At 40.7% G+C, this 14,739-nt stretch overlaps 1 protein-coding gene across 1 annotated transcript in view; it reads right to left on the bottom strand.

Annotated features, from left to right (window-relative positions):
• Positions 1 to 9,675, bottom strand: part of STK10 (serine/threonine kinase 10) — an 83,313-nt gene extending 73,638 nt beyond the window's left edge. The window contains exon 1 of the mRNA XM_083352974.1: positions 8,905 to 9,675. Within this exon, the coding sequence (XP_083209100.1) occupies positions 8,905 to 9,060 (156 nt within the window). The 5' untranslated portion in view covers positions 9,061 to 9,675. The remainder of the gene's footprint in view (positions 1 to 8,904) is intronic.
• Between the last annotated feature and the right edge of the window lie 5,064 nt (positions 9,676 to 14,739).

The following is a 14,739-nucleotide window of genomic DNA, read 5'->3' on the forward strand; positions in this document are numbered from 1 at the left end:
GCTACAAACCAGAACTGCTTCTGACAAATCGGCTGCAGTGCACTATCAAGGAAGCACTTTTAAGTAAAATTATCAAGGGAAGGGGATAGAATTTCTAGTCTCCAGCTCCCCACCGGAATGATGTTTCTTGCCTTGACTGAATTGACTGAATTACCATTTATCTGGTTTGCTTTGCTGTTGCTTTGTTGGGAGAAGAAACACTGTGAAGTGTGGGCTGTCCATTCACTTCAAGGATTGCTGGGATAAAATCAGATCAAATCAAATCCCTTTATTATAGTCTTTGACCAGCATTTACAGTACTGTAAAAAGAGAAATAGTTTGGTATAACAATTTGTTATTGGGGAGAATATGATAGGACAATTAAATGACATATCTAATTAAAGGTTAGGAAAGCAACACATAGAGGGATCTGTTACCTGCTCCAATGCACTACATCATTAGACCTAATAGTAAGTTGCTGTCATGGTAAGGTTTATGACTAAATCCTTCCAAATACCACAAATTTCCTATTTACAAAATGTTAATGAAGTGTTCTGGTTTTGCTTTTTCTCCAGTGGGCTGTAGGGAGGTTTCAATATGACAAATACTGAGTTTACCTTCCACTTTTATGTATACCCTGATTTTCTTTAGAAGCTCAAGGTGGCTTCCATTGAAATATCATGTGATTTACCCATACACAGTAAATCAAGGCAGACTGGGCTGACAAACAATAACTAGCCCAAAGCTGAAATTCCATTGTTGAAGATAGATTTCAATTTGGATACCCCAGTCCCAGTCCAGCATCTTAACTCTCTTGTCTAAAGATGAACAACCTAGGAAAGCTGTAACACACAATTGTGCTGCACCACACACATATGTAGATTAGCACAACCTACCAATATAAAGTTTACTCCCAGCACAGGATGGATTCATTTGTTTACTATGCATGATCTTGCAAGCCATTTGAGCTCCATCCAACCTCCATGCTAGCCTGACAGGTTTGTGAAGTCACCAGGAGTCAATCTGAGGACTTCATCTACTTGAAGTTGGGTAGTAGGACTTCCTGGAGAGTAGGAGGGATGGTAGTGAGCATCCTAGATTATTGGAGCATCACATTGACTTCTGATAAATAACAATGACTGGCAGTGCTCACCATGGCAGTCATATTGTGAATGAATATGCCCTCCTGGGAGCAATTTTATGAGAATGCCCATGTCCTCAAAGTTCCAAATATGTCCATTGGTTCAGAAGATTAATGAATTACTGCAGAGGTCAGGCAGACTAGGTATGATTCCTAGAGACAGTCACAGGCAACTTTTCTTTACGAACCAATTTGACTCATAGAGATTGCATCCAATTGCATTTTTGGCAGTCTTATGAAAGCTATTTGCCGTTGCCTTTTCCTAGGACTGTTTTTGACTCCCCCATCTTATATGGATGGTCAGCCATAAAGGAAGCAATTTCATGGTTCTAGCAGCATACTTTGGTGTTATAGTCCCAAGGAGACTTCTAGTAGGACAGCTGCAACTTGCTTCATTATATAGATCCAATTGCCAGCAAACTTTTCCTGACTGTGTAGTATCTACATTTCTGATTTGTAAACATGTTGCCTTTCTTTTGTTGTTCAGAGCTAGAAAATATCCAGGAGTATAATTAAAGAAAACATGGTTTGGCAAAATGTTTTCTTTCCCCAGCCCTGCAAAAACAAGATGCTCAGAATTAAAGCCATGTTTTGCTTAATAGAACACAGGATATATCTGGATGTTAGCAGTCTTTTCCCCAGGAACTACAAAGAAAATATGTCTCTATTTAGATTTCTGGGAGGAGGGGGTGAAGACTTAGAGGCATTCTCTCTCCCTCTGATGACAGCATAGTTTAAAAAAAAGGGGAGGAGGGAATGACTTTAACAATTATTAACACTTCCTAAGATCTAGTTAAAGTTTCTGGAACTTATATCTTCTTTGTTGCAATTATGTCCATCTCCATTAATGAAATACTGAAATGCATATTCTGCCATGCTTTTGTTACTTCTGGCATTTGCAATAATATGTTTCTTAGTCCATTCAAACAATCCAGGTAAACGAAATGTTATTCATAATATAAAATTCTATTCTTTGATGAATAATTCTGAATTATAACTGTTACATTTGGAAGCAACCAAATTCCTATTTGATTAATTCCAGGAAACATAGCATGAATATACTTAATTTTCTCAAACATAAAGTGACACCACAGCCAAGATGCTGTTTTCAGAAAATGGGAGGTTCAGAGAAGAGAAAGGAAAAGCTGCAGTGTCCTTACAGGAAAAAGATCAAGAGCTTCTCAAAAAGCAGAATTATGAAATACTTGTATTAGCATCTCAACTGTTTGAATGACAAGATAATTCTGTGTTCGATGCTAGATGCAAATAGCAAATACAAATAAGCTTAAATTACAGCAAGACAAACAGCCATCTGAAATTGAACGTTAGAGGATTGCTAAAATTGAGTGAAATATTAACAGTACAGAGTTTTAAAATGCCTCTCAACCATGCATACAAGATCAAAAAAGAATAAAAAAGGAAAATAATCAGCAGGAAGTTACTTCAGTACATTGTTTATTGGAGGAACTGAAAGTCACACAGATCACTGTGTTGAAAACACATCCTGTCCCCTATCCTGCCATAGTCAGATTATCAAGGGCGTTGGTGTCCTCACCGATATCACTGTGCCTCAGAGCTGAGCAATTCACCAGAGGCACAGATAGTGCACAATTATTCTCCCTCTGAGACACCTTTTTCATGGGACATGTTAATGTTCAAAATGTTTGAAATACTGCGGGAGTTTAGCCTGGTTCGGAATCGAACTCTGATGGCCTACAACCTAATTGTGCGATCCTTGAATAAGTTTTCTTCTGCTACTTGTTCTCAAATATGTTACAGTTTAACAGATTGTCTGCAGTTTACATGAGTGGTCAATTTTATTTGGAGATTTTAATCCGAGCATCTGTTCCTTGGAAGGAGAGTTTTGAGAGCTGAACAAGCTGCTCAAGCATTCAAGTGGCCAAGAATATATATATATATATATATTTAACTCTGCTGAATTTAACCTTCACAATCCATCTTTCCCTTGCCTGTTCACATGGTTCCACAAACTGAAGACTAAAACTTATGCCCATCTTCTTTATGTTTCAGGACATTTATTTATTGGTGGTAGAAGGAAAAAATAGGCAGCTATTAATAGCACCATTATTATTATTTTTTGCTGCAGTCTCTGCCAATTTAGTATATTCCATATATGCCAAGAAATTCTCAGAATTCCTAACCAGTATGATTGCTAGGAATGCTGGTGACAAATTTTGACAAGTGTAATCTAATATGTCAAGTGTTCCTGCAACATCTAGTTCAATTTATCTTGACCTTTGTTGGACATTTTTTTTCCTACCAATAGCAACTACTAATGCAGAATGGGGGACAGGAAAATGAAAAGAATAGTAGAGTCAAAACATAGATTTTTTTTTGGCTTAATAATAAGGAAGAACCTGACTCCAAATTGATACTTTCAATAATCTTGAAAACACACACACACACACTCTTCCAAGTTATTTCAAACTACAATTCAAAGTTTAAAAACCAACATCAAAGCCAGCTAACCCAAGTAAAGCAAGATCTCCAAAAGTGATTTAAAGCATCTTCTAGAGTCATCCAACCATTACTATTATAAAAATATCAGTACTGTAATGAAGACAGATTTTACATTGTCTAATTTTATGTATGTCTTCAAGACACTTTCTTTGCTTCTAGTAACTGCCTGGACATTTCCATGGAGATTTCCTATCAAGATTTCAGAATTGGTTTGTCACTGTCTGCTTCTTAGGGCTGAGAGAGTGGCTGGCCCAAGGTCACCCAGCTGGCTTTTTTGCCTAAGGGGGGGGGGGGGGTAAACTAGAAGTCACAGTCTCCTGGTTTCTAGTTTGATGCCTTAACCACTACTCTCAATAATAACTAGTTGACATTAAAGGATAGTATTGATCACTAATGACAATCCTGTCTATGGGAAAAATAATAGAGGAATACAAATGTGTATATTAGTTCATTAGAATTCTAGCCAGTGGAAGACAAAGGATGCAAAAAAAATCTGATACTAATAGTCACTAATAGGCAGTACACACATTATATGTTAAATACTGCTTTAACAACAAAGACTGTTTAAAATGATGTTATAGGCATCTAAGTCTTAGACATCCTCTAACTGTATTATATATATATATATATATATATATATATATATATATATATATATATATATATATATATATATATATATATATATATATATATATATATATATATATATATATATATATAAAGATATATATATATATTTGAGGGAACACCTGCTGCCAGCATCAAGTTCCCTTCGTCCAGTGCGCTCACACAGGGAGGGTCTTCTCAGGGTGCCGCCAGTAAAAGATTGCCGACGGATAACACCCAGGGGGAGGGCCTTCTCTGTGGGTGCGCCTGCCCTCTGGAACCAGCTGCCCGTGGAGCTCAGGACTGCCCCTGACCTTCGTTCATTCCGCCGGGACCTGAAGACTTGGCTCTTTGAGCTCTCCGGCCCAGGCTGAGAATTTTTAACTGGGATTTTTATTTTCAGGGATAATGTAATCTTTTTAATTGTTTTTTAACTTTTGTATTTTGAATTGGTTGGATTTTACACACCCTGTAAACCGCCCTGAGTCCTTCGGGAAAGGGCGGTATATAAATCTAATAAATTAAATTAATTAAATTAAATTAGATGATATATATCTTGCAATCCTGCCTACTGAAGTAACATGTACAGAACTATGAAACATAAATTCCTTGGAAGACTGCACCATCACAGAATTTTGAGCTGATTTTGGACTGAATTAACAAAAGTACTGCAGACTGAAAAATCATTTCTTTTATAATCCTTACAATAATTTTTCCTCAAATGTATCTTTGTGGATATCTTCATTACTTTGCCTACATGATAACCAAGTTGCAGAAAACAAATTAATGCTCTAATTTCTTGGTGTCTTCTTCCTAGTCATTCCCTTCAAAATCACTTATCTCCCATTGATATTAATATCAGCAACCAAATATTGCTAGGAGAACAAAGACATGTTCTCTGCCTATCAGTTAGATAGAAAGGAAATGGGAACAGGGATTTTGTACAATACCAAGAATTGACTACTTCTAATCAAGAAACTCCATTTTTAAAGAGTCCTTTGATAGGGATCATATTAGCATGCATCTTGATAAGATCTGGTCCCTTGAAAGAAGAAATATTCATTAAATGGCATTCTACAGTGAACATTCTTTACTATCAAATTCTGCTCATTTCCCATTTAACAATAAGCACTTATTTTGTACTGTCTTGGCAGAATATATTTGCGAAATAAGATATGTGTTTCTTCAGATAAGTTTCCTCTTTATAGCCAGATATGAGAAAGAGAATGAAGCTGGAAGCTCTCTTTGTAAGATAGACGAGTTACAATTTCCAGGGCCAATATATCATTCTTTATTTTTCTAGAAAGGATAATATTGTTTTCAGAAACTCAATGTGCATAGTCTAACGTCTTCATTTAAAAACTACTGCATCCAGGCCCTATCAACTAGGCCAGTGTTTCTCACTCCCTTCCCCCCTCCCCCCTCATGGAATTCTAGCCTCATCATATTAATATAGTGAGGAAAGCTGAACTAGATGGTAGTGGACCAACAATTACGTTCAATGCATGTTTGGCAAATACCCAAAAAAGAGGGCAGGGTGAGGATCACATAAAGGACAACAAATTTCCATTAGTTCAGCCATTTAGTTCTGAAGCCTCCCACAACACCACAGACAGCCCAGACCAAACCATTAATCCCAGACTTGAAAGCAAAGCCAAGTCTTAAGAGCTTTTTGGAACCCCAGAAGAAAGGACACTGTCTATGTCTGTGGTGGTATGTTGTCCAGAGGACAGTGGTTGTGACAGAGAAGACATGCTCCCTTGGTCCTGTAAGACAACAATATTTAATAAAGGGGACCTGGAGTATATCTACTCTGCTGCAACATACTTGGCCAATAGAAAAAAATGGTGGTAGACAGTCTCTCAGGTAAACAGGCACTATGCCATGAAGGTAATGACTGACAGCTTATACCAAACCCAACTGGTCATCAATATACTTCATACAGCAGCACTCACACATATCAAGAAGCATTTGTTACTGTTTGTGCCACTGCATTTTGTACCGGTTGTAGCTTCTAGATGCTCTTCAGAGCCAGTCCCATGTTGAGTATATTCCAATCATCCAGTTGTGAAGTGACAGCATCTGAGTAACTGCCTAAGGATTTCCTGGTCAAGGAAAGGACAACTGGCACACAAGATCAACCTTTGAAAAGGGTTTCCCAGCCATAGATTCAATGGCTGCAAGTCCAGAAGAACCCCAAGCTGTGCACCAGTCTGGAATGGGAAATATAAACCCATCCAAGACCAACAATGGAAATGTGGGGATGGGGGAAGGGAAATAGCCATAGCCATTCAGTCTTGATAGGACTGAGTTGAAGTATGTTCTGTCCCTTGCACCTGAACAGCCTCCAGACATTGGGACAGCACATTGATAGCTTCACCGAGGCAGCCCAGGATTGAAATATACAGTCGTATATCATCAGCATACTAAAGATTCTGAACAGACTGATGACCTGACCCATGGTTTCATCTAGATGTCAGAAACAGGAAGAGAGCTTCAAGCTCTGAGGCACCCTGCAAATCAATGGCTGTGGATGTGACTTCTGTCTCCCCAGTCAACTACTGATCAGGCTCCTGCTTCAAAGCTCTTTTATCATCCAGTGCAATGACAGGTTCTGGAGTGGTCCAGAACTCATTGTATCTTTCCTGGAATAAGATTCTCTGTGTTGCTCCTATTCTATCGTGAAAGGCAAAGGTGCCATTCATATCAGATAATTCAAGGAATAATGAAACCAGATCTGACCAATAGTACCGTAAGACACCCAGCAGAGCCTAGAACCTTTGGCATGCCATATCCTCATTCTTGAATTGCCCCAAAAGTGGTCTTAACCCTAACCCTAACTCCTGATTTGCATCTTTAATGGAGGATAGAAGCTAACAACTCCCATCCTAATGAGCCTTCTTAACTCATTCTTTTGCACTTCTAGTGGCCATGTGAATTCTTATAATGTAGCTACAGCATATATCAATCATGAGTTCAGAGAGCATCCATTTCAAATATTCTGAGCAGATATATTGGAGAAGCCCTGCAGGGATTATTGCTTTCAGTTGTTTTCAAGTCTCTTCCTTTGCCTACTGTTTAAGAATTGGATGTCAGAATAATATCTATGCAGAAATCATGTCCAATTCCCAGTTATTATTTTCCTAAAAATGCTTAGAAGAAAAGGAGCATTTCCAAACCACATTAACCATGCAGCCGCTTATTTTGTGTTGGGCACAATAAGTTCAGAAATCTAAACTACTTCTTTTCATTACTAAGCTGTAAAGGAGCCTTCTTGAGCCTTACTTTTACATCCCTTAGCTTGCTGCTCCAATAATCCCTCAGCCAGGACAATGAGTCTTGCCATTTTCTTGGCAGTTCCTATCCATAATTATTCATTGGAATTGCACAGCTATATTAGAATACCCCCAAAACATTTATATAGTGAAAATGGAAGATAATGTTAGATCCAACAAATGAAGACAATCAGAATGGAGGGAGAAGAAAAAAGGCTGTTAACTTTTCTCTCTTCCACAAACTTTCTTTTAAAATAGAAGTTTCTATTTCATCCTTTTGGATGGGCCATGTGTAACTCCCCAGACATTTGTCATGAATAGTGGCTAGAGCAATGTCATAAAAGGGAACAAACCTTAATGTGGTTTGACTAGATATATGGGGCTCAAACTTACTTTGAGGCCTATAGTGCAAAAACAATCTAGCAGAAACAATCTATGAGTACAGAGAACAAAGTATTGAACTGAAAGGCTCTTCCAGATCTGGACAGTCTCCTTAGTTTGAGATTACACCATATATTTACAACTCAGAAGATACAATCTTGGTGCTTGATGCATAATTACACATGTCCCTGAATAAACAAAGTACAGAGTCATCCAGAAAGAGAATGCAAAATCTCCAATCCCATCTTCAGTTATTATAGTAAATCATTCTTACTACAAATGTGGGGAAAGTACACATTTACACATTCTCCCACAATCTAATATCACTTCTGCAAAGAATAAAAAAAGATTGTAATTGTTAGAGAAATTTATCTTAGAATAACAGATTTGGTTGATATATTACAGCAAGTCATAGTGTGGTTTACTTCATTTAGGCACACTGCATTGTACAACTCAGCCACTGTAATTTATAGACCATAGTTTATTGATCAGTGGCTTGTTATGGCTTGGAGTCACTTCCTCTGCCCTGAGTAGTTTGACAAGCGGCAGCCATAAGTTGACTAACTAAAAAATAAAATACAATTACAATATGATATGGAGTGGGGTATTTTCTAGACTTACCAAGGAAACCCCTGAATTTAATTCATTAAAAACATTTATGTAGCTTTATATAAAATATGGTATGAAATACTACATAAAGTGTAACATTTACATATGATAAATGTAAACTGTCCACACATCCAGTGAAGGGGGCAGCGCACACCTTTCCATGGTCAAACTGCTGGAACTGAACAGAAGTTCTGTCCTGTGGCATCTTAAGTCCATCATGCTTATCTAGCAATCCAGAAGAGGAGAATCTTCTTTTACGTTTGATACAGTACCGGAAAAAGTCTTTCATATCTTACCGCTGAGCACAGCCACTTCCCTCGGATACCCGCTCCCCCCCCCCGCTTGTTCCTTCTCTGAACCTACTCCGAGTTGCCCGTCCGACACACACACACACCCGCCGCCCCATCCCGTCTCCATCTTCCCGCTCACCTTGTACACCTTGCCGAAGGCGCCGTCGCCTAGCTCTCCGACGATCTCCCAGACTTCGTTGGGATCCAAGTCCCGGCGCACGTGCTCGTACTCTTTGGATCGCCGCTTCTCAAAGTTAGAGAGGCGCAAGATGCGCCGGAAATTAGCGAAGGCCATGGCAGCGTCCAGGCTTGAGCTTCGAGATCCTCACCATCGACGTGTTAGGAGATGCAAACGGAAGAGAAACGACTCTGGACGGGCTTCTTCTCTGCAGGCAAAACCGACCAGGCTGGAAAAGGGCTAAGGATCCGTCGAAGCCTAACGACGGAAGGAGAACTTCCGAGGAAGAAGCCGAGCCCGTTCCCGCCCGGTCGGTCGGTCGGTGCTTTCGCGGGGCTTCGGCTGAGAAGAAAGCCCCAAGGATGCTTCTCCGCCGGTTCCTCCGCCAAGCGTGGGGCGCCCGCCACCCTCTGCTTGCCGGGCTACCTCAGGGCTGAGGGAGCGGCTCCAAACGCAACCGGCAGCGCGCGAAACGAGCGCTCCGGCGCGGTTACCCCCGAGGCAGCGGGAAAGGACCGACCCAGCCAGCCGAGAACTTGGGAAGACTTTGCGAGCGACGCTTCACCTGCTAAGTCGGACGGGGGCCAACCCCTCCCGGCCTCACTGGCGGGCCCCGCCCCTCTCCGCCGGGACACCTTCCAGTTCCTGCGGCTCCGCCCCAGCACGCGTTCCGACGAGCTGCTCCCCCGCGCGGGTCGCGTCAGAGCAGGGGGAGCCCGCCCCGGGTCTTCCTCCTCCTCCTCCTCCTTGAAGGGTGTGTGTGTGTGTGTGTACACACACTTTGCGATTTCTTTAACCCCCTCCCCGACCCGTGTCTTCCTCCTCCTCCTTGAAGGGTGTGTGTGTGTGTGTGTACACACACTTTGCGATTTCTTTACCCCCCCCCAGAACCGTGTCTTCCTCCTCCTCCTTGAAGGGTGTGTGTGTGTGTGTGTGTGTGTGTGTGTACACACACTTTGCGATTTCTTTACACCTCCCCAGACCCGTGTCTTCCTCCTCCTCCTTGAAGGGTGTGTGTGTGTGTGTGTGTGTGTGTGTGTACACACACTTTGCGATTTCTTTACCCCCCCCCCGACCCGTGTCTTCCTCCTCCTCCTTGAAGGTTGTGTGTGTGTATACACACACTTTGCGATTTCTTTACACACACACCCCAGACCCGTGTCTTCCTCCTCCTCCTTGAAGGGTGTGTGTGTGTGTACACACACTTTGCGATTTCTTCCCCCCCAGACTCGTGTCTTCCTCCTCCTCCTTGAAGGGTGTGTGTGTGTGTGTGTACACACACTTTGCGATTTCTTTAACCCCCTCCCCGACCCGTGTCTTCCTCCTCCTCCTTGAAGGGTGTGTGTGTGTGTGTGTGCACACACTTTGCGATTTCTTTACCCCCCCAGAACCGTGTCTTCCTCCTCCTCCTTGAAGGGTGTGTGTGTGTGTGTGTGTGTGTACACACACTTTGCGATTTCTTTACACCTCCCCAGACCCGTGTCTTCTTCCTCCTCCTTGAAGGTTGTGTGTGTGTATACACACACTTTGCGATTTCTTTACACACACCCCCCCCAGACCCGTGTCTTCCTCCTCCTCCTTGAAGGGTGTGTGTGTGTGTACACACACTTTGCGATTTCTTCCCCCCCAGACCCGTGTCTTCCTCCTCCTCCTTGAATGCTGTGTGTGCGTGTACACACACTTTGCGATTTCTTTACCCCCCCGACCCGTGTCTTCCTCCTCCTCCTTGAAGGGTGTGTGTGTGTGTGTGTGTACACACACTTTGCGATTTCTTTACACCTCCCCAGACCCGTGTCTTCTTCCTCCTCCTTGAAGGTTGTGTGTGTGTATACACACACTTTGCGATTTCTTTACACACACCCCCCCCAGACCCGTGTCTTCCTCCTCCTCCTTGAAGGGTGTGTGTGTGTGTACACACACTTTGCGATTTCTTCCCCCCCAGACCCGTGTCTTCCTCCTCCTCCTTGAATGCTGTGTGTGCGTGTACACACACTTTGCGATTTCTTTACCCCCCCGACCCGTGTCTTCCTCCTCCTCCTTGAAGGGTGTGTGTGTGTGTGTGTGTGTGTGTGTGTACACACACACTTTGCGATTTCTTTACCCCCCCCCCCCAGACTCGTGTCTTCCTCCTCCTCCTTGAAGGGTGTGTGTGTGTGTGTACACACACTTTGCGATTTCTTTACCCCCCCCCCAGACCTCGTTAAGTTTGGCGGGACAAAACCGCAGTCGGAGAAATGGGGACCATCGAATACCCGTGGGTAGCCTCTTCCGCGTTCAAGATGCTTCCTTCACAACAGAGCTGCTGAGCTAAAGAATTCGGGGAAGGATTTCAAGGTCCTAATTTAAAGAGCCGGTGCCCCTTGGGGGGGGGCGGCAAAGGGGGGAAGGGGAAGTCAATCGTGCCTTTGAATGTGACTTTCTGAAAATTGTCAGGCTAAGTTGGGATAGAAGTGGGTGAGTAAGACCTGATTTCCTGAATTGCTCAGAGAAAATAATGGGTTGTCTAGGGCAGCCCAAGTGCTTTAAATAACAGCAGGTTTTTAAATGCCTGTCAGTTAGTAAGACTATTGCCAAAATGTTGTTGGTGCTCTCTGTGGCTTATAAAACTGGATTAGCAGGCTATACCCAGCTTGTGGTCCAGTTTGTGTGGCCAATGTAGGAAACTGGATCAAGCAAACCAAAATAAGCTTCAGCGTGAGTAGTGTATGATATTGACAAGAAGTAGGTTACACATAGCTAGTTCAGAATTGTTTAAACAGAGGTGGTTCATCCATAAAGTTAAGTCATAATGTAGCTTGCTGCCTCTTTGTGTAAATGCAATACATGACTACTTTATTGGAAGTGCGCTGCATTTTAAGCCTTTCAAACTTGCAATAGAGTTGTAATAAGTACCTTCTGTTATTGGCCAGTAATTTCACTGATGTGCTGACAAAATTGTAATAAGGATGGATTTGTGTTCCTTTAATTGATAGTAACCTCTAGAATTTGCAGCATCTTTTTTGCCCTTTTTATTACAATATATTGCTTTAAGTCTTGATATATTGGTTCAATACAAGAATATATATTAATATTTTTAATTTTATTTAGTTGTAATTATTTGTCTAAATTATTTAAATTAGTAATTAGTTATAATTGTTTACTTCTCTAAATTAAACAATAGAATATTAAACAGAAAAAAACCTATAATATTAATTACAATTTAGGATGGTAATGCTGCAAGCATAACATTACACTATTTGGCTTTTTCATCCAAAAATGTATGTAACACTTTAAAAAAAGAGAATGCTACAGATTGCAAAGTAATAAGTATATAATAAAGGTTTTGGTCTTGAACTGATTACCTCATTATGTAATTACTTAATAATTTTGTGTGCATCTATGTGTGTGTGTGTGCACACTATGCTTAAAAGGGAAAAATAAGCCATACAGATTTAGTAAAAATTACATAACAAAAAGAAAAAAGAGAAAAGAACAACTGAGTTTTAACTTTCCCCTTTTTGTATATCTGCTGATTTGCAGTATTGCAGGCATTTAAATCCACTTGGAACAGGGGTGTCAAACTCGCAACGTCACATGATGTGCCACGACATATCGTGATTTTTTTCCCCATTGCTGGCAATGGGGTGGGCGCAGTTTTGCCATGACGCATTTGGCCTGCGGGCTGCGAGTTTGACACCTCTGACTTAGAAGTCTCACTGTAAATGATAGATATGCTTGTATGTGCCCTGCTGTGTGTTATGCAAAGCATGGGAATCATTCTTAAACTTGGTTAAGTATATAAGTATATGTTGTTTTTACCTTTGCTGCATGTTTTCCAAGTTTTAAGCTTCCAATCAGATGTTGTCAGGAGCATCCAGCCAATTATTGAAGTGAGAAAAGAGAATTGTTAGTTTGGCACAATGAAGTTTAGATGACACTGAAGTTACTCTGAATGGCTGGTATGGAAATGCTCATAAGTGGGCCACTAGAGAAGAAGTGTCCAGTGTTGTCTAAATCCACACAATGCCAGTGCTGCAGAAGGGTTAAATACTCAAGACTTCTATGTAGCCAGTGTTGGTTGCTGCTGAGCTGAGTTTAGCTACTATGAATCCAGGATTACTGTGTTAGTTTACTGAATCATGTTTCAATTATGGTACAGTATATGCTGTGAAAACATGGTCTAAGTCTTTGTTATTCCAACCTGTCAGTTTACAGTCCCCATTATGGCATCAGGAACTAGTACAGACTTGTGGTATTGTTGCTTCCATTGATTTAGCAGCTTTGAGAAAAGATTTATAAACTTATTTGTAGAACATAGGACAGACAATGCTGCATTTATAATATAGGACAGAATGTGTGAGTGGAGAGTAGCACATAGTCAACCAAGTATCCTTTTTGAAAGGATGGAGCCAAAATGTTGTCTTTTTTAAATATATATATATATATATATGAAGGAGACCCTTGCAAAGCACTCATTTCCTGAGTCAGGCACTCATTTCATTTCCCCCCCCTCACTTTTGTTAAATAAACTCTGACATAATACAGAAAGCCAAGCCTTCAAATTTATTGCTGTGTCATATTCCTTCTAGAAGTGGGCCAAGTTATGCCCCTATGTTTGGGCCTCTATTCCTGTAAATCTACCCAGCATGGTTAGTCATCACATAAGGGAGGGCATTCAGAAGTCAACAAAGTTATCTGTACAGTAGGTATATTCTCAATATATGATCTGGGAGGGTCTCGTAAGCAGACAATGTCTTCAACATGTCTGATCAGAGTGCCAAAGCTCACAAGATATTCATGTGCTTTCTTGAATATTAACATCTTGTGAGCTTTGGCACTCTGATTCTATGAGATCCCTGTCTTGTGAAAACTGCCCTGCCCCCCAAATTCTGTTTTGTCTTTCTGCCTGAATTTGGCAAAATTTTGGAGAAGAAAGTCAAATTTGGCTATCTTACAAAAGTTGAGGGTGAAGGTTCATTCTCCAAGCTTGTGGGTTGGTTTCCAAATGTTTCATTACCAGGCTAGGTAACATCTTCAGCAGCGTTTTAAATGTTTTACCTAGCCTGGGTAACGAAATGTTCGGAAACCAACCCACAAGCTCGGAGAACGAAACTTCACCCTCATCCTATACCTGAGCTACAGATATTTGCCACTATTGCATATCTCACAAGTTTTTCAGTATTTTAAAAAATGTTTTTAATTTCATTTTTAATCTTGCGTCCAAATTTATCCATTGAAATATTTTAGCTATTTTTTTAAAAATAAGAAATGTTGATAAGTATAATCTAGTAGAGACATCTAGAGGAACTATGTGGAATTTCAGAGCTCACTTATGTAGCAAATATGGTAGATGAAAAACAAAATAACAATCTTGTAACATCCTGATGATCATTCTTATTGTACAATAGTATAATAGAAAAATAACAAAATTTAAGAAGTAGTTAAATCTGCAACCAGAAGATTCATAATAGAATTTCATTAGTAAATATACTTATCTTTCAGCAATAAAAGACTGAAAACTGGACAGAATATACATGAAATGCATGTTTGAGAAAGGTGAAGAGTGGCATGTCTGGAATTCATGCCAGCTGGGGAATTCTGGGAATTGAAGTCCACGCATCTTAACGTTGCCAAGTTTGAAAAATACTGATGTAGCAGAATGCAAATGGTAAGTGTTGTTAGTCTCTCAAGATCCTTAAGATATTTTCAGCTCCAAATTTATCTGCCTTTTCTTTCTGGTCAGGAGGCCTACTTCCAAATAAATCCCATTCCATTTTTCCTTAGAAGGCGAATAGGGCCTATATCATAATAATGGGA

Source organism: Vipera ursinii (assembly GCF_947247035.1).
Source record: "Vipera ursinii genome assembly, chromosome: 2".
Classification (NCBI taxonomy): domain Eukaryota; kingdom Metazoa; phylum Chordata; class Lepidosauria; order Squamata; family Viperidae; genus Vipera; species Vipera ursinii.